This window comes from Urocampus carinirostris, chromosome 14, assembly GCF_059441175.1.
Source record: "Urocampus carinirostris isolate Australia breed hairy pipefish chromosome 14, RoL_Ucar_1.0, whole genome shotgun sequence".
Lineage (NCBI taxonomy): Eukaryota > Metazoa > Chordata > Actinopteri > Syngnathiformes > Syngnathidae > Urocampus > Urocampus carinirostris.
The window spans coordinates 25,738,063-25,759,901 of NC_142362.1; the positions used below are offsets into that span (position 1 = coordinate 25,738,063).

The 21,839-nt window shown below is 38.5% G+C and overlaps 1 protein-coding gene across 4 annotated transcripts in view; it reads left to right on the forward strand.

Moving 5' to 3' along the window:
* The window catches only part of dachd (dachshund d), a 217,061-nt gene that overhangs the window by 142,248 nt on the left and 52,974 nt on the right, over positions 1-21,839 (forward strand). For 3 of the 4 annotated variants that reach the window (XM_088352750.1, XM_088352753.1, XM_088352752.1), the window contains exons 4-6: positions 17,706-17,878; positions 18,670-18,835; positions 18,921-19,052. In XM_088352750.1, coding sequence (XP_088208876.1) covers positions 17,706-17,878; positions 18,670-18,835; positions 18,921-19,052 — 471 coding nt within the window. The remainder of the gene's footprint in view (positions 1-17,705; positions 17,879-18,669; positions 18,836-18,920; positions 19,053-21,839) is intronic. The other variant, XM_088352751.1, reaches the window with a different exon arrangement.

Below are 21,839 nucleotides of genomic sequence, written 5' to 3' on the forward strand. Positions count from 1 at the left end.
TCATTGATGGCTTACTGAATACAATTTTTAATCATTTAATTAATGCAATAGAAGTAAGTCAAGTCATGTTTATTTGTATAGCCCTTAATGACAAGGAGTCTCATAGGGCTGCACAGACCACATATTATTGCAAACAACAGACTATTATTACACCATCCCCTTATCTAAAACCTATATGCGGCAAGGAAAAACTCAAACCACAACATTAGGAAGATGACGAAACCTTGAGAAGGGACCGCACATGAGGTAATCCCCTACCAGGATGACCAGGCTTCAACGAATATTGCAATAATAAACAATACACAGATATTGTCAAGATGAAATATAGGATAAAGAGTTCCACTGAGCTTGCAGATCGAATCTCAGGGGCCGGAGCATTCCAAAACCGGTGCCCGAATGGAGAACGCTCTCAAACCTGCAGATCTCTTCTTGGCTCTTGTTATTACTAGTAGACCAGCATTTTCAGAGCAAAGGAAAATTAAATCTGAAAGATATGACGGAGCAAATCCATGCATGGTTTTGTATAAACATTTGTGATGATGTTCATCAGAAAGGATTTCCATTTGTTTCTTAGAAAGGTTCATCAAAAAGGGTGTTTTGGTGTCTCTATTTTTATTGTGCACAATAATTATTATAACGTACATCCCTGTAGTGCAGCGGTTAACACATTCGCCTAGCACAAAAGAGGTCCCCGGTTAGAGACTCGCTGGTGACATATGTTGGCCTGGAGAGGGATGGTTGCCACCAGGCTGTACTTGCCTAAGACACACTACAGGAAATGGTGACCTTACAACCTAAAGGCCCGGTCACACAGCCTTTCACGGGCGTATCGCAGCTGAATCGCGGCCAGAAGTTTCTGCCCGTGAAGCAGACGCGTTGGAAAATATGCAAAATTGGCTAAACCCGCTGTTTACCGGTGGTATGCCCGCGAAACAGACGCCGGCGACTGTTCCGCGTCCTTATCGCGGGTAACCGCGGCTGCATCGCGTTTGACCGTGCTTACATGCGGTACACACGCTAATGCACGTGATAACACCGCGATACAGGCGCAGAACAAACGTGCTCTGACCGTGCTCCACCCGGGATTACCCGCTAAAATTTCGCGTCCTACCCGCGTGTAACCACGTCTTGGCCGCGGCCGTAGCACGTCCTAGCACGTTCGTACCGCGTCTTTACCTCGTGTGTACCACGTGTGCCGCCCGCGGTTACCCGTGGTCTATAGTTTTGAGCAGCGCAAAACTTTTTCGCGCCGCCAACCGCGTGTGAATTTCTTACCGCGTGCAAAGCACGGCTGTATCTCGTCTGTATCGCGATCTCAAAGCGTCCAACAGCGTCTGCTTCACGGGCAGAAATTTCTAGCCGTGATTCAGCCTTGATACACCCGTGTGAGGCTGTGTGACCGGGCCTTAATGCACTGAGAAAAAGGGCATATCGCCAATCAGACATTTACCTCTAAATTCAGCATTTTACCAGTAGTACCAAATTTGAACTTACATTTTCTGTGCGATTTTATGATATACTATAGTGCAAAAAATATAGTAATCCCGACTTACCTTCTGGTATTGTATCTATTATAGTTTTTCGGATACTAGAAAGTACTCATATTTATTTCGTCAAAATGATTTTAGCTCAGGTTTGCTATGATATGAATATACACTATTGATGGTGCCGGAATAATAACAGCTCATTGTATTTAATGTTTATGATACGAGGATTTTCATTAAAAGGAATGTTGTCTTTTTTTGCTGTTCAAAATGAAAGATGACTGACAGAGCCAAAAAGAAAAAAATGCTATATTTATCAAATTGTATTAGACTATATTGTTTAGCTTTCCAGTTGGTTCAATTGGGTTTACTCTATGTGTGTTTTTAAAATATTTTAACATCAGTTTGAGCTCCTCGACGTGTTGCTTGATTTTATTTGGCCTTTACATCTATTTGACTTTGACATCCTAGTAACATGGGTTCATTTATGATTTCAACATTTGAATAGCTTCCCCTCAATATTATATTTTAATTTGAAAAAGAAAACATTTAAATCACTAATTATGGCTTGTAAAATAGCATCTGCATAAGCATTTGCTAAAAAAATATTGATTCTGGATTGCCTCAATTTGTATTTTTTTCTTTTACCTACTTAGCAAGAAATACTAAAATCAAATGTTCCCATTTGACCTCTTGAAAAGAAAAGTGTATTCATTTGTTTTTGTTTTTGGTTTTGTGGGGAAATAAATACCTTCAAGGCAAATTCCAGGCACTCCCTTATGAGTGTTGGCAGCACCCGATGCTGTGCCCGTCCGCAGACGAGGCCACATGCAGCGCCGGCACTCTTGACAGCAATCGGTTTGGTCACACTCTCCTCGCCAGCTGTCAGCCTCGGCTCCGCCATCGCCGTTTAATTAGTCAGTTTATGTCCTTTCTAATAATAACGCTCTCCGGGTGCAAGGACAGCTTCCAAGCAGCCCCAACCAGCTTCTCACTGTTGCGTGAAACTGGTGGCCTCGCTGCGAATGTGGGCCACCGTATGCATTCGAGGACAGTGGTTGCGGTGGCGGCTGCAAGCACTTTTCCTCAACGTTGCTTCTAGAGGGAAGCCCTCGGGCTGAAATCTGTTATCCCCCTTCCCGCCTCTACTCGATCGTAACCTTAACCATTAGGGGATAAAGCGCAAGCTGACCTGATATGAGTGTCTGGGGGCAACTTCATCCATCTTCTGGCATCGCTCTCTTGTGAGAGTCTTTTGTCGCAGGCAAGCTCTCGAGAGTGTGGAACTTTAGCCATCGGCTGAATGGAATTTGTTTCATGAAGGAGTAATACAGTGTATAGGGCAGGGGTGCTCAATCTACGGCCCGCGGGCCACACGCATGTCAATATGTTTATTAGGGCTACAACGATTAGTTCACGTTGTTGACAAGAACAATAGAAATATATGACAATTAAATCCTCTTACAGTATGTGTACTGCACAGAAAGCCATCATTCAAACTGCTGATATTGTTTTTATTTTTTCCCTTATCCTCAAGATATTTATCAATTTTCCATTAAAAAAAAATTGTTAACCCTCGTTTGATGTGTTCAACTCATATTATAAAATACAGTGCTAAACAAAGACAAATACTATGTTACTTTAGTTTAATTGTGAGTACATCAAAACCAGATTAAATGGTCTATTTATAGAAAAAAATGAATTATAGCATGCTAATTAAGATATATGTCAACAACGTAGTAAAAAATTGTATGCAACGAGACCATTGACATCGCACTCCTGTGTCTAAAGAACGGTAGCCTAGAGGTGCAAAGCACTTTTACATTGTCTAAAACACTTTTTCATTTGAGTAAACTATTTTACATTTTAGAAAACACTTTTACATGTCAAAAAACAAAATGAAAATTTTTAAAGCAAATGTATGTACATTTGTTCAGAGAACAACTTGACAATACACCAAACGCTTTTAAAAATCCCAAAACACTTTAACATATCAAAGTTTACCAGAAAGGGAATGCCCCTACTCTAGGGCTCAACTGGAATTGACGGCGAATATCGGCTAATACGAGCTAATGTTGATCGTAAAACACGAGCAGTGAAATGTATATTTGTTTCAAAATGTGTAAAGTGTTTCTAATAATATTAAAGTGTTTTCCAAAGTGTTAAAGTGTTTTCCAAAAGGTAAACATGTTTTCTAAAATATAATGTTTTACACATTGTAAAATAGTTTTCTTAAATGTAAAAATGTGTAGGGGGGGATTGTATGATGCGGCTGGGGTAAACCAATAAAGAATGTCGGGCCCTGCTGTTGAACAAAAGAGTGTGTTGTGTCACCTTGACCCGAGTGACATGGCCGCTTTCTTGTGTCAAGTTTCATCTGGGGGGACGAAAGCATGACCAACTTGGGTGCCGATGTGCTTAACTTGTTTGGGCATTTGTGTTGGCCATAGTCCAAACATTTTTGTGTGTGTTTTTTTACTTTTCCCCTTTTATTTATTTTCTTTGTTTGTGTATGTGTTTGTCTTGCTGTCAGTCACCCCTCTTGAGGGATATGACCAGGGTAGATAGATAGATGGATAGGTAAAAATGTGTTACACAATGTAAAAGTGTGAGCACCTCTTGGCCACCGTGCTAAATACTTTAGAGAGGAAAAATAAGATAAATACTGTCATAAAAATAAATACAACACTGTGCTAAGAGACTGACTTAAGTTGTAATAATTGTGCAATGAAAAAGAGTGAATCGTTACAATAGTGCAACGAAAAGTACTGCAATACTATCTAGCAACGCAGAAAAATAAAATGCACATCATTGCTGATTTAAATAAGACATCTTCCTTTTTGTCATTTATTGTTTGCATGAATGGAAAATTTACACAGAGAAAAAGTCAAAATTTTAAACATTTGTACGTCTTTCTGATGTATCAGTGACAATAAAGGGCCAAAATTGGATAGGCCTACATTATATGTATTCGTTATACGGCAGTAGCTCAGGAGGTAGAGCGCTCGTCTTGGGATCAAGGGATCCCAGTTCAAATCCCGGCTCCTCCGTGTTACATGTCGAAGTGTCCTTGGGTAAGACACTGAACCCCTAATACCCCCAATAAGCAGGTTAGCGCCTTACATGGCTGCAAGGCCGCTATTGGGAAATGTGGAGCACATTGTAAAGCGCTTTGGGAAGTCATTGACTTGAAAAGCGCTATATAAATGCAGATCATTTAATTTCATTACATTTCATTCAAGAATCGGATTAAGACTAAGATAAAAAAATAGTCTACTCCCGATCCGAACTCTCCCATTTCGTCTAACACGATGCGGCTGATGACTGTAAACATTTACCCACCCCTGGCATAAAGGTAATAGTGTGTAAATAAGATGTGGGGCATTATTGTCTTATATATGCATTAAAGTGGTGCTTTGTGTTGTGGCATCTGGAGAAGGCACTCTAAATGTTCAGGAAGAGAAGGGGTGGCAAGGTGTTGTCGGGTGAATATAGCTAGGCGGCAAAATCGCTTGATGGTTCACTTTCTCTCTTTCTCTCACTCTCTTTCCGTTTGAGGCATTTGCCATATCTCCATTAGGCTGGCAAGCCTCGTGGGAGCCAGGTGACAGATAAGTCACGCGTTTTAATAGACATTTCAACATATAAATCTGATAATCGTTTCTCCTCTTTAATGAAGTTTAATGTCCTCGTTCCAATTCCTTCAGCGTCCACCGTTGTTGAATATGCATGACAGCCAGAGCACGTGCCCAAATGCTGCAACGACAACTGCAGAAATAGATTAAGATAATGTGGGGGATTGATTAAATGTTATTTCGGTAATGATGCATATCGAGCAGAGATGAAGCGACGGCTTGAAAAGAGTTGGGATTGTAGAATGGATGGATTCACATGGGAATAGACTCACTCTTCTTTTTATTTGAGTTTAAATTGTGATGAGAACAATTATTGATAAGAGTGCTGCATTGATCTGCTTATTAACTATGGCTGGCACATGCTGGTTAAATCTGTTAACTGTAACTCTCAATTGAAAGCTCATAGTCTGAAGATCCAAAATGTATGCCAATGATTTGTATAATTTTGAATTATTCTGACAGCTTTTCAGTAAAAAATGTTATTCAAAGTTTTCTATTGTTACATTTGATTGCATTTTTTTTACAGTTTTTATTTAAGGACACCTCAAATGATGCAACCCTACAGTATACATATATGTATTTCTATTATAAAACATAACATCTGAAGATTAACAAAACGCCTGAAAGGAGAGTTGAAATTTGGGCTTAAAGGAAACCCTGGAACCCCCCCAGGGTATATGTATATATATATATATATATATATATATATATATATATATATATATATATATATATATATATATATATATATATATATATATATATATATATATATATATATATATATATATATATATATATATATATATATATATATTAGTATTTTTTTTTATTTTTTTTTTCACAAATTTGTGCAATGACGTTAATTAGCAACATAAAACCCCAACATAAGCCAAACATCTATATTTTCACAGTTTTTGTGGGCTCATTTTAGGGTGGTAATGGCCCTGGGGTAGAATCTGCCTCTGAGCTTGTTTTTAAAGGACCTGTAGCATAAACCAGTGGTCAACATGAGCAGCCTTAGGTCTGGGCTGTGTTAATTACAAGAAAATACTACTGAAGATTAAAAGAAGCATCATTTTATTTCTCAAATTATATAGTTAAAAAAATAAATAAATAAAGTGGAAACATTTACGTATTAACCAAAAAGAATAAGTAATGTACAGTGAAAGAAACACGTAAGATACAATAATGGATTATGCATCTCAGGGATTGGAGTAAACCTCATCGCAGACTACATGTGGCCCGTGGGCCTTGACTTAGACATATGTGAAACAGTAAAAACTGTTTGCATCATTAATGTTACGCCGACACGCTAACAACATCCACGGCTAAGCATGATCGCCGCACCACAAATGTTGGCGTATTTATTGCTCGCAAAGCGCTTTACGTTGCCACGCAATCACACTCTGCAATATAGCCTGGGAACCTGCGAATCACTGCCGAAAGGTTGAATGTCGTTTATTGCGCGTATCACATTTACACCAAGTGACATTGTCTTTTCAGATTGTGTTGATCTCTTCACTTCGCAAAGGTCAGCCCCTTATGCCACTAAATTCGAGCTGACAGAGAAGAGTGAGGTGGGGAGGCAAGGGGAGGGTTTGGACGGTGGAGCAGGCACATCGCCCCCACATCCTGGCGCTTTATATTAATCCATCCAATTAATGAAGAATGAATTTGAATGTTGATGATGGCTGACAACTCTACTGGTCACTATTTGTGTGTATTGTTTGTGTGTCAAGCCACTACAGGAGACATCCATGGTGTTTTTACATTGCTGGTCCCCAGTTTTCGTTTATAGTAATCCCTCTGTTCTTGCAGTTAATGGGGACGGGAGCCCCCCCGGCTAAAACTGAAAATCTCCAAAGTAGTGTCTTACCTTCATATAAGCCCTCAAGGGTCAATTTTACCCTGAGATGACGTCCCTACTGACAGAAACTATACAACTGTAAAAAGATAACAAGATCTACAAATAAAACCACAGAACACATAACTGAGAGTTGAATGGCTTTAGAAAGCAGCTGGCTTGCGGCAAGCTAGCACTGAGTATCCTTGGCTTGAGCCAGGTTTCCATGATGAATAAAATGCAACCACGAGTTGTAGGTCCAGTTTATCCGTTTGTTGTGAGGGTCAAACAGAGTTCCCGAATGTTTGATCTTACATTACACAGTCCAGCGTTTTCCGAATTGCTCAGTCCAGCGTTTTTCCGAATTGCTCAGTCCACAATTAGTAGATTTGGGAGTCCACAATTGAAAGGATTTGGGAATCCGCCAAGCAGTGAAACAGGGATAACTGAAGCTCAAAGTAGCGAGGATTACTGCATTATAACATCAATCTGCAGTAAAACTTATATATATTTTGCGGTTTTAACTCAGTAAGTTTGCCGGATAAAACGCTTGGAAAGGGAAAACAACACCAACTATTGTGACATGCAAGTAGTTGCCAGACGTAATGAAATAAAACATTTTACTGCTGGTAGTTTGTTGTGGTTGTGTTGCCACTATAAAACCCACAGCACATCACTCCCTCATAAACCGTGTTGTCATAATGTTAATTTGTGTGATTAAAAACACGCTATCCAAACGATGACCACGTGAAACCTAAACCGGCATTCACCCCTCAGAGTCCATTCTCCCCCTTCTGCAATATGACGGCAGAGCGGGCCGTGATTGATAACCCTCGTCGATATATTTCATTCGTGGAGCCTTAGTCAAATGACAACGGCTTGTCATTGACTGAAAGCAATCTTTTTAAAAGGGGGGAGCCTTTGCTAAGTATCAGATGAAAATGATTCCTCTGTCTGCTTGGGTGTCACTGTCTGCTGGAGTTTTATTGATCGGCCTCGAATATATTGCAGCCGCTGCAGTAACATCTGCTGCTAATATCTGTTCTCCGCTTGCACTCTGCGACACTCTTCACGCCATCGTCGCTTATCGCCGCCTATCTTTTCCAACCGACGCAGCAAATTTATCAGAAGTGACGTGACGCAAATATAAAAAATGTCCCCAAATTAGAGGAGCGGTTTCTCCCGGGCAACCCGTTTTGCTGTTCAAGCGGAGAAGACGCTAACCGGAGCCACCATTGTCTCCTGTGCTCTGTGTTATCCAGCACCGGGATGTTGGCATTGCCTGGTAAAGGTCATTTACTGTAATGAGATTTGCCACATGCAAGCATATGGCGTCATTACAGAGCCCCGTCCGTTAACATTTGCAGCCAAAAGCTAGAAGTGACAATTGTAAACCGCTTCAAGGCAGACAAAAACCTGTTCGAGTCATGTATTTTGCTCCGTCAAATATTTCCTTCTGTAACAAAAGGACTCTAGGGTTAATGTATTTTTTTATGAAGATTTAATTTGACCCCAAAAAAAAGTTTTCCAACCCTGTATTATGAATGTAATTACTCTTCAATTCAAGTTAGTAACTGAACATTTAACTTTGGAAATAAATATGTAATATTAAAAAATAAATAGACCATAATCTGAAAAGTCCTTGGTAATCTCAATTTTGTATGGTCCAATGTTATCATGCAAATTAATTTAATATGCAGTTATCGTATTTTAGGTGTGCAAAATGCAGTATATTCCAAAGTAACTTACTCATGAAAATGTTTTAATATTTTTATTATTTTACAGACACGTTTGGTCTACTTATGCTTCGAGTGAGCCACTACTCGCATTGTTTTCTTCAACAGTATATCAAAACTAGCTTCTTCTTTTACACAAAAAAACATCATATTCTTCTACACTGAAACAAGTGTTTCCTTCTACTGGGAATGCTGAAAACAAAACCTGGTTTTATTCATACAAAAATCATTTCACCCTAATTGTCTAAAATTGGCACTATTCTACAACAAAAGCGAACTTATTATTTTACACAGAAAATTAATTTATAATGAAAAAAATGTGTTTTTTTCCTATGTATATTAACATGTACATATTTTTTTGTTTTTCTGTACACCTGCTAAGAACTGTATTTCTACCTAAATGTATAATTTAAAGTAGGTTTGCATCATTTGAGGTGTCCTTAGAAAGGTCAAAGTTAAATATTTTCTCAAATAAATGTTTGTTAACAATGGCCAACTGAGTTTAAAGAACCTTTTTGCTTTTTTTCCACTACACATATTTACTTTTGTCTTGCTTTTAACAAAGTTGTTTGTGGCGAAACACATTCTCTAGGAGGAATGGGGCGTGCAAAGTGTAAAATGCTCCTCCCGACATGGTTTTTATTCGTTTTTATTTTGTTCGTGCAGCATGACAATGTTTCAAGAGGCCTGCTTCAAATTCAGTCCAAACACCATCCCAATACCCAAGAAAGATGAAAACAGAAAAGTTAAAGAACTGCACGGACTTGAACTCTGGTCGTGCATGAACTGACAGAGGCTGCAATGATAACAAAAGCCAGGAGATGGTGGCCATGTGTAAAACGTCTGGAATTCCGTTCAGCTCCTCTAAATGAGAATTCTGATATTTCTGTGATCAAGATAACTGACAGTACGGCAACAAAACTCATTCGATGACTTCCTGTTTCCAAATGTTTTAAAAATATGAGGGTGTTTCACTATTTGCCATGGCAGACAACCACACCTGACGGGAATCAAACAATGATATATTGAATTGAATTTGGTCTCATAAACCACTAGACCAGGTTAGATCAATATTTTCACCTAAAACACATTTTGGTCATACATGTCTGTTAACATTTCCAGCCAAGAGTTAGATAGATAGCATGAGGCTTACGCTAAAAAGCCAAAACATGTTTTGCATTTCCTACTCAAAGATAGGAAACACTCCCTCCTTCTGTCACATAGATGATGGATCTTTCTATTTCCCCTTTAAAAAACGCATGCCATTAGAGCACCGGGATTTTAAATGATCCCATAAAAGTTAGCCTGATACGCTTAAAGGACAAACACCTCTGTCTGGCTGATAATTTCGACCACATGTTACACTCAGTCGCCTTTCCGAGGAAGGCAATTATTCGAGAGCTCGTCAACTCTGAGATGTTTTACCTCCTATTGTTTCTCTGTAAATGTCCCTGTGTTCAAACGGGTGATTTGAAGTGAATCATCTTTATTGTCATTAATAACAACATAGTGAGAATTGTTTCAAACGAGAATAGACGTGGCATTCGATGATAAACAATTAATAAAGACCCAATTAGAAAAATATGATAAAACGGAATGTTAGGACGAATAGGCAAACATTGAGAAGGCCGTGCTTGGAGACTGGCCAAAGTTTTAGGTGCATGAGAACACTATAATGTGGACATGTGGACATTGTCTTAGTTAGTTATATTTATGTTAAAAAGTATGTTTTGAAAAAAGCATTGTTACATTTATAGTTTAGTAGACACCCAAACTAAGGAAAAAAAATCTGATAAATAAATCAATAAATGTTGAGCTTGAAAGAAGAAGAGGAGAGGTTATAATATATTGAGAATAGTTTATTGACATTAGCAGCAACATATTTCCAAAATAAAAGTGAAGAAATATAATACAAATTAAATGTGATCTATTGATCTATATATATATATATATATATATATATATATATATATATATATATATATATATATATATATATATATATATATATATATATATATATATATATATATGTATATATATATATATATGTATATATATATATATATATATATATATATATATATATATATATATATATATATATATATATATACATTTATATATCTAAAAAAATATATATATATATATATAAGTATAGGGAAATCTGTGAGCCTAGTTTTTAATAAACCATTTTTCTGTTATCTTAGTTGGAGCTAATATTTTTGTAAGGATGGGATCTCTAGTGAATATTCCTTTTTTATGTGTCTATCTCTTTGCCATAGCAAGCATAATATCACTCATTAAGGTATTAATGTTGCCTAAATTACGAATTTCCTTCCACATATTTTTCACTTCTAATACAATGTAAGTATTGCAACCCCTCAGCTTTGTCCAATAAATAAAAATAATAATCATCATCATTATCATCATCATCATCATCATCATAATAATCCAATGAAGCATAAAGGAAATGTAGGACGCAGTCAAGTCCATATAAAGAGGGTTTTTTCTTCAAAATAATGCAACCAAAACATATACCGATAGGACTTAGAAGTCACTACTTGAGTTGTGTCCAAAATCCTCTGTTTAAGTACCCAAGCTTGATGTGTTTCCAAATGGCCTTTGGACTGTAAGGCATATTGTTTACATGTGTTTTATGTTGGGTTGTCTCTGCTTGCACCTATAGCGCGTTATTATCTGAGGCTCCACGTTTATGTCGTCTTGTCCACATCCGTTCCCAGTCCGTGCATTTGGACGGATTTAACAAAAGCAACATGTTTACTTTATGATCAACAGCACGTGTGTCTACACAAAATATTTTTTTTCCACGGCGCATTCAATGACACCGTGGGACTGTGGGTGGCTGCATCAAAGCCAAATACCTTCCTCCTACATTAATAAGAACCAGGGCTTGTCCGCCTGGACCCAAACTTCCATCTGGGCCTGTGCGTAATGTAAGTGTTGTAAGTGGTAGCACAACTCCAGACAACACAACACATTTATGGAGGTTCTCCACGTTTGATGTCGTGTACGCCAGGCTTCCAAAAACTGTAGCTTCAGTATTTCTTCTAATAAAGATGAAAAGCTGATTAGTGCTGCATACTGGGAAACCTCTTGCTGTTCATTTCCTCTCAGGGCCACACCAGCTTTTACTATGACCACAACAAAGGGTGTCCATACCTCACTTTTTTTGCTGGAATACAACATTTTAAGATAACTTAAATGAGGACTGTGTTGTTTACATCATTCAGTAGAGAGTGTAAAGGGGGTTCTGGTAAATTTGCCTGTGGTTGGTTTAAACCCTTCGCTGTGTCATCTATATCTCTCCTGTTGGACGGATAATCAGACTGTGCTAAATAAAATGTAGGTTGAAGTGGATTTTTTTTAAAATACTATGTTATAAAAGCCTTCCTTCGGCCCTTTATTTATTAAATCGTATAGGTTACAATAGCAGATCTGCCCTACATGGTGTGGCCATCAAAGAACAACAACAACAATGATGTAAACGGCGCATAATAGTGAAAATGACACATAACAGTGAGTTATAACCGTCAGAATAACAATCTTACATCATACGCAATCTCCTTTGCAGGTGTCCTATATTAAAAACAGAATAAACATATCAAACGTATTTTAAATAAAAACACAGAAACATCTCATTAGTTCCGCAAGAAAACAACTCTGTACCGCTCAATTAAAGTCAGACTAAGGTTGAATTGTGTATCGAGTGGTGAGGTGGTCCATTTATGCAACATAGTGGAATGTTCCTATTGAGCCAGACAGGATCAGAGAGACTGGAGAAGCTACCCAACAAGTAACAACCAAACGGCTTAGTGGTCAAACACGTCAGGTCTTTCGTCCAGTCCAATTGAAATCAAACACAAAGGGATGTTTGTCTACGTTTTATTGTCCTGACGCTCCAAACAAAGACAGATAGGATTTAAGCAAGGCATTTAATTAGCGCCGGATCTCGAGCTCAGGCGGCGTCGACCAATTAGACATTCCTCAGGCGTGCGGTTGTCCTATTTCACAGATTCTCTCCGGCGCTGTCTCTTACAGTACATCTCCTGCCGTCCAGTTAAGAGAAGGTAAATAGCCCAAGACAGACAGCTTCATTAGCGAACGCCTGAAAAGCGTCGGGGCAGATTGTCGCTTAAATAGTGCACCGTTACCATAGGCCCATCCGGCGACCTCTGATCAATTACAGCTGACATTATTGTTTGTAGGGGGCCTTTTTTTCCTGCTTTTCTTTCTCTGAAAACAAGATCAAGCTTGAGCTTCGGCTGGAAATGTAATCTTCCCCTTCTCTCTTTGTGCTTCCTTGGCTCCGCAAACAATAAATCATTCCATTGAAGAGATAATAAAGTGCCAACTAGGATCTAGTTTAATTTTTGTCAGGGGAAATCCGCCTGCAACAAAGTTAGAACAGCAAAAGGCTTCCGCTTTTCTTGTTCTGTTCTTTTCAGCAGCAAAAAGACAGACTTTCTGTTACAATTAAGATTGATGGCGGCAGGTTAGCAATTGTGTTTGCCATGAAGACAGCAGCTTTTTTAATCATTTCAAAATGTTCGATCGTTCAATCCTTTTTTCCGTCAACAGGTAATTTGAGTTTACCGTAACAACCCGTTACGGTAATTGCACTCTCACCGTGGGCTGTTTTAATTCACTCTGTTCGTCCCCGCCGATTCCGATTCTTGCTTAGCCAGGCGTGAGCGTAATAGCTGAGCTGTTTATGTCGGTATTAAGTGATTTGTTGTTTTAATGACGGCACATCGGAGTTCACCTTTGCGACTCCCTCAGGCTCACTTCCGGTAAATGACTCCACAAACGCTTTGTTTACGCACAGCACAATTTGCTTCTTCAACACTTTAAAACTTTGCTGTTGGATATTGCGATAGCAATCTACATATGGGAAGGATTGAGTTTAATTAGTTTTGAAATTAAAGTTAAAGCCGAACTTTTTATTGTTTTATTTTACCGAAACCAACACCGTGTAACATCGAGCAGGACTGTTTTAGCATGTTTGTAGTCCCTCGCCTACAATTCATTAATACCTACCCAAGGTATTAATTTATGGTTCAGCAACAGTAAACAAACGTAAAACAATTACGTCTCCCAAGAAACCTATCAGTTTCTTTTTACCTCTCCAACTGAGGAAAATCGTATTAAAAAAAATTACAGTTGTAGATGGTTGGGTATCAAAAACTTAGATATAGAATATAACCATTGTTATTTTTGTATGCAATATTGCATCCCATTAATATTACATTACATTAAAGGTAATAATTATTACAATTTGGGTTTTGGATGGATAGATTTGCAAATAATTTTCTGGTCGGAAAATATATATCAGTTCCTCACAAATAATTTAATGAATGGCCAAGTTTGCACTTAACAGTCCATTTGTTTCATATGTTTGCCATATATAGTTTTGTTTGCTGATACACAGGAGGTGAAATGTCAGGCCACCAACCAACACCCAAGTAGTTAAAAAGTACTTAATTTCAACCATAAAAAAGTGTAAAAATCCTGTTCATAGTTTACATGAGAACATTTTAGAATTTCTGTACTTTTTATGGCCTTACAACATAGCATGTAACCAAGGGAACAGACAACTAAAAAAGGAAGGAGGACTAGTTGTGATCAGAAAAAAAAAACATGACGATATCAGAACAAGTGACCACAGCCGTGAGGTGTAAAATTGAACCCGCGTGAGTGTGGTCAAACGAGGTTAGGTTGACAGAGAAAGGAGATAGAAACAGGAGCCTAAGTGTTGGATCGTGGCAGCTGACTATGTTTTCGGTGATTTACAACCGATTGGATAAAAACTCCAACCTAAAAATACAAGTAAAAGTGCAACAAAATGGATCATAATTATCATGAAAGATACAAAGTATGGAGAATAAATATAAACATGTATACACTTTAGAAACATACATTGAAAATGAAATTGAAATTTGTTACAATTCCCTTTGCAGCCTTGTCATTCTGGAATGGGGATTACCTCATTTGCGGTCCCTTCTACAGGTTTTTTCATTTTCCTCATGCTGAGGTTTTTAAATTTTCCCTTGCCCTCATGAAGGTTTTAGATTGGATGGTGTGTAGTTTTGCAATAGTGTGTGATCTGTGCAGCCCCTTTGAGACTCCTTGTGATTAAGGGCTATATAAGTAAACACGACTTGACTTGACTTACATAACTTGAATATGGGTAATGTTATGATAGTACTCTGACTATATTTGCATGTAAACATACTGATGTGTCGATCATTGCCTATATTAATACAGTTTCAACTGTGTTGAGACTTTTTGGGTCTGAGTTTTTTTTTATACTATTTAGCTGAAACTAAAATCCCAGACACTTGGATCTTTTCAGTCTCCACATAATTGTAGTGGGCAAGTCTGTATTGGTCTTAGAAATATTCACCTTCCTGCTTTCAATAAGCTTAAAGCATTGCTGGCCACTTTTGGGACAATGTGAGCATGAAAGGTGACGGCACCAGCTGAAAGCGACACTAATACCCCCGACAGAGGTGCAGTGTTTCAAGGACAAGTGGCGGCGGGTTCTCCATATTTCTGGAGCGGGGATGACGCATTTGGCCCTGGCTGTAATGCATCCCACCTGAGAGGCCCTCGAAGAGCCTTGAATGGCTGATAAGTTGACAAGACCCTCTCTTGTCCTACATTAAGTTCTACTGCAATCAGAACCTCATTTTTTAGGGGTTTAGTTTTTTTGTCTTAATTGAGCTTTGCTTGCAGAGTGGTAATAGATTCAGTCTGAGCGATGATATGAAGTGCTCCCTTTAATCCTTTGTATTGTTTGGAATACTCTCCGTCAATGCATCTTTCTTATGGAAATCAGTGCTTTCACAACAAGCCCTTCATTTCCAACCAGTGTCCTTCTCTTTAGAGTTGTCGCCGTGCAGATCTCCTTGCCCTTTATCGACTGATCTTTTGCCGGAGTTATTTTCTTTTCTTTTTTTTAATTGTTTTTTTTTTTCTCCCAGCTTTTTTTGTATTACCTTGAACCGGTCTGCTCGGAGAAAAAAAATCTAAAACAAACCAAAAAAAAGCTCAAGCAGTATCCAAGTGTCTATGTGGTTGTCTTTAAAGCAACAGGCGCAGGAACGAGACCAAACTGTTCACGGTCACGTTTGATCCTCAGCCATTCAAAGTCCCTGTAAAGCCAAGCGGGAATGGACTATAGGGAAAGGATGGGCTTGTTTTGTGTCGACACCGAGGTGTGACCTTGTAAAAGTTGCATATTTGTTTTTCTTTTTAATGCTAAATCGGCCAAAACATAGGAAATGATGAATATCAAGTGACAGAAAGAAAGATAGATAAACGTGGGATTAGGCCAGGCATTTCTAATTTACAACATGCGGGTCAGACCCAGCCCATTGAATGATTTAATCCAGCCCGCTGTAAACTGAGTATGTCACAAATGCAAGACTCAAGCGTATTTCTAACCAAAAAGCTCATTTCAGAACCAAATGCTTCTTCCCGCCGCTAAAGAGCAGTAAAGGTTTAAATCCAGTCTGGTTTAATGTTAAAGACAATATTGTGCAATATTGTCTGAGCTTCAGTAGGCCCACCCTTGTACCCTGAGCTTAAGTTATTGCTCGTTCACTTCTTAAACTCTTATTTTGCATTTCTTTTTTGTTTATTTCCAAGCCATGTGACAATTGATGTAAGCATTATACATAGCTCCCACTTGAGTTTGTTTATGTTTGTTATGTTTTTTGTGAGTAATTTCCAATGTAAAGCTGCATTTGGTCAACTGTTAATATTCAATGAATGGATACAGATATAGAAATTGTCAACACATTTAATGTCAAACCCACCGCTCACCCAATTAAACTGTTGCGGGTGTTTTGCTGGTGTTTTTTGATTTGTTCTCCAGGTTTTCATCATGAAGTTTCTCAACATTAAACTTGCACCTTTTAATAAGGCATATAAATTATTCCTTAGTGACGTACAGCCAAAATGTGGTCTGTTGATACCACACCATTGACTTGAAGCTGTATTTAAAACTGTGTCTTCTATATACTGGATCGAACCATTTATAATTTCAGATGTGCGTTGGCTTCACATGTACTCAAATTGTCTCTGAATTATCTCGAGATTGGAACAGCATAGAGAAATTTTACATGAGTTTATTTTATATCCGAGCCAGACATACTCATTAAAAGAGACATATCTGGCTCGCGAGCCATAGATACCTGACCCTTGGTTAAGGAGCTCCATGAAGTCCGGCTGGTTGTGCGCCGACACCTAACTGTTAAATTGCCGACTTTTTAAAAATGTCAAATAGGCGTAACGCACAGGAAATTACAAACCCCCGCGGTATCTATATTATTCCAATCTCTTTGCGGTTTAAACTTCTTCAATTTCCCCCAATTAGGCGTCCATCGGCAGACTGCAATTGAATAATTTAAAAGATATGTCTGAAGCCGCACTGGAATAATGCGTCTATGTATATGAAAGGAGGTGAAATCCTTTCATTATGCCAACTGATCGCCTGATATAATTAACCCTACTCGCGTTTGTCATTAGTGTGTTTAACTAATCATAGCAGCTTTTAAGATTGCCTTTGTTTTTACTGCAGTTTTTTTCTATTTAAACAGCGAGACCATTTCCATATTATCCCCATATTTTATATTCATCTGAGAATAATTAATTCCTTTTTATTGCTGTGTAAACTTTGGTCCGTGAAGTACCGTGCGGATAGTTCCCCCACCCGCTTTTTATTATTATTGAGCTCCTTTTCTATTATTAACGGGTGGTAAAACATTGATGTCTATTATGCTAACACGAAGAATTATTCAATTGCTTCAGTTAAAGTGTTATTAGACTTTTTAAGTGCTATTTTAGGGGTGGGAATTGTAGGATTAACAGGATGGGGAAATCTATTTCAGCGAGTCACGCACGTTTTCCCCCTGTGAATATTTGGAGCATGATCCGCATGGTTGAGTAACCAACGACCTCCTCTCCATCTCGCCAGGCCTGGAACTGCCCTTCATGATGATGCCTCACCCGCTGATCCCCGTCAGTTTGCCTCCAGCTTCCGTCACAATGGCCATGAGCCAAATGAACCACCTCAGCACCATCGCCAATATGGCCGCCGCCGCTCAGGGCCAGAGCCTGCCCTCCAGAATGGTCACCTCTGTCATTAAGGTATCTTTTTACCATCTTGATTTGTAATCGCAAAGGGTACGGTTAAATATCTGAAATACAATTCAAGTTGTAAATAAATTACCTAAGTCAGTGGTCGGCAACCACTGGCCCGCGTACCAGTATTGAGTCGTGGGTCTTTTGGGCCCAGTGTTCATACGGGTGCTTGAAATCCTTGAAACATATTGAATATTATTTTTTAAATGCCTGAATCTGTTGGCATGTTTTGCAGCAGGTCTGCTTGAAATAACACTGACAATGCCCTCTGGTGGTCGCACTTTGCCTGTTCATTTCTTCCCACGTGATTTATCCTTTCCGTGCCTGGCCTTTCTCTTAAACGGACATAATGAAATGCATTTAATTCTATTTCATCATCAAAATATTTTCACACATAGTTAGGTTTGTCCCACCTTTTTTTGACTTGATTAATCAATCTTTGTGCAACATTTTTGGCTAAAACTCAATCCCTAAATCCTACGTGTGGCGTAATTGTATTATCATTATTAGTAGAATCAGTAGTATTTCATTATCATTACTGTGATTATTACAAATGCTATTGATGGGCCGGGCCCCAAAAATAATATCAGTCATTGAACCACTCCCTGGTGCAGCAAAGTTGCCAACCATTAATCTAAGCCTAAAATGAGTCAAGTGAAGCATATTGAGTCAAGCTTGGGTGCAAACATGTTTGATTTGAGATGTCCATACTGTCTTGTTTTGTAGTAAAGCTTAAAAATAATATTTATAACAAATATTTTTCAATGTTTTCAACAGTATTAATACATTTATTTTAGGGCTGTGTGTTGTCACTGCAGGGTTTGCAGGAGCGCATCCAGGACAGTCCTTCCCCTGTCCCGTCCCTAGAAGACCACCGAAGGCCTGGCAGTCACCCGTCGTCCCACCGGAGCAGCAGCGTGTCCAGCTCACCCGCCCGCACAGAAAGCTCTTCAGACAGGATACGTATGTCTATCTCCTCACTTTGTGGCTTGCCATCAGGTTTCTAAAGCAGGTCCTCACAGTCACCCCGCAAACATGTTGTTCTCAGCGCCACACCACAATGGCCTGTCCATGAATCAAGCCATGCTTGGTTTGTCTCCTAACATCCCGCCTGGACCTAAAGAAGGAGACCTGGCACATGACATGAGCCACGAAGTCAAGAGGATGCACGCTGAAAAAGGTGAGTCTGTTTTTCTTTGATAGGTATAGCAAATATAGGGATCAATGAATGACTTGATGAATGATCGATTGACCAATGAATCCAAAGAAACGTGTTTAATATTTCTATTAAGATTGTCACGCCTTTTGGAGCACCACATCAGTTTTAAGATAGAGTTGAATTTGGACTACACGCTGTACCATGTACATTTTTAAAGGAAAACAAATACATGTTTTACATTCATGAGCCACTCCTGAGTACAAGCCGCATACGCCCATGTGCACAGTGGAAACAGCTCGGCTAACTTCTCTCCAGCCTTTAAGAATGTGTTCAGTAGGGTTTGTTCACACTGCACAGCATTCAAATTCAAGCAGTTTCAAGGATTTAAGAGTGGTTGAATTTTTGGTTCAAGTGCTTTTAAATGCTTGAACTTGTTGCCATGATACTGCTCTCTGATGGCTTCGCTTTGCCATTGCATTTCTTCTTCCTTGGTGATCAACGGCAGCTGGAATGGGTTTGTATGGCATTGTCCTATGACCCGTAATCACATTGTCCTGTTACGGGTCGCGCCCAAGAGGGCACTAAACCTAAACAGGGCACTGTGAACTGATTATTAGTCAAAGGATTCCGAATCAATTACTGACATTTATTATGGCCCATGCATAAATTTGAGGTGGTGTTTACCAGTTGTTAATTGTCATGGGAGGAACTTCCTGCAACTGAAAATCTAAGATACATATTACTGTCACTTCTATCACCTTCACGGGGAGAGATTTGTCTCAAAAACAAATGTTTTTTGTGATTTACTCAAAATCTAAAGATCACATTAGTTGATAAATGCACACGCAAGATTAAAAATAGCATAAAAAATTGACATATATACTAGTCGCTCCGCAAAGTACTGGACCATTTGAAAAATTGGCTTTGAATGTCCTTAAAAGGTGCTTGACTGTCAATGAAAAAGGTGTACAATCCCTGATTAAAGTAAGGGACACTATATAAGGAAATACAATAAATGAAGAAATCACTTCTACATAATTGCTGTACCGCAAGGTGATGAAGGTCGAAATATTGTCCAATAACCGAGTGTGTTAAATAAAAATTAAAGGTCAGTAAATTAATCTCCGAATTGATCTTAAAAAAAGTGAAAGGTGATATGAAAAAGGTTTTTAATCTCCGAGTCATTATGAAAACATTAATGCGGCAAATTATTATTTTTTTCTACTATTTTCAGAGGTGTTTCTATCCTTTCTTTAATGGGTTTAGTCTGTGTATCAATTAGTTGACGGGCGCATCAGCAATTCACAACAAATAAAAGCCTCCTTTTTACTCATCATGAAAAATAGGTAATAACTCTAATGATCTCGGTTTATAGACGTGATGCTTCCCACGCAGATGCAACTTCATCGCTAATGGCTTGACTGCTAAGCCTACTTGAACTGCATTGCTAAGTAAAACAGCCCACTTGTAATTTAAGAACATATCACAGCAAAGGCTTGGGTAGCATTGAGGATTATTAGATTATTGTTTGTCTGTGTTAGAAGATCTAATACAAATATGTTGGTATATATCTTTTGCTATTCAAAAATGTTTTTAAACTGTAATTTGACTGGATATTGACAATGAAACCTGCTCTCTAGTGGCTTTGATTTGGTATTGCATTTCTTCTTTCATCATGTTAAACAGCAGCTGGCAATAGTTTGTATGGCGTTTTTCCATCAAGCGTCTTTGCCTCCTATGGGTCTTGCCCAAAAGGGACAGGTGCATGCTACACCTGAACAGGTCCCTATGAAACATCTATTATTGCAGGGATTACACATCAATTATTGACATTTATTATGGGCAATGGGAAATATTAAGGTATTGTTTCCCAGTTGTTAGTTGTAATGGGAAGAACTTCCTGCAACTCAAAATGTAAGCTACAAATTAGTCAATTTTACCTACCACTTATATGTCGATAGATTTGTCTCAAAAACTAAATATGCAATTTATTCAAGATCTAAAAATTGAATGTTTTGATGAATGCTGATGCCAGACTAAAAATTGCACGTGTGAATAGCAGATACATTTATGGCTCTGCAAAATACACGATTCACACCGGATTACTTTTTTAATGATGTTAGAGAAATTCAAAAATTGTCTTTGAAAGTGCTAAAGATGTGTACAAACACTTACATTCATGGGTATAGGTCTGCCATTCATTTCAATGTAATATATTACTATATATTCTCATTCCCATTTGCTTCACACATAGGGGAATCAGTTAAGGGTATTTACCCGGGTCATGTCATTCAGATTTGAATAGTTTCATTAATGGCTGGCCTGAATTTTCAATAAGAAAATGGTAAAAATGGAAATCATAGTCATAGAAATTGAAGCAAATAATAGATTTGTAGTATTCTCCACTGATTTAAAGGGAGCATTGTAGGTGGTGACGCTGTGGCAAGGGTTGGGCGAGGTGATAATGATACGCGAACCACTGTGGAAATTATCACAGGGATCCATTTTGCTCCCTGCTGGATTGCCTGACATGGAAATCACTATTAGCCCTTCACTCGCGGCCTGTCAAGCAGTGCATCGGAATAATTAGCAGGATCATGAACACAATTTATGGGTCACCAAAAGTGCGTGTGTAATGTGGGTGTGTGAATTTTGAAGAGATCCTTCTTTTACCACAGAAGTCTGAATTTTAGATATGTGAGGTGCTATTACAGCACCATGCACAAGTATTGCTCGCCAAAAACCTTTTGACATATTGCCATATTTCAGACTTCGTAATAAAAGATACATTCTAAATCTGTTTAAAGA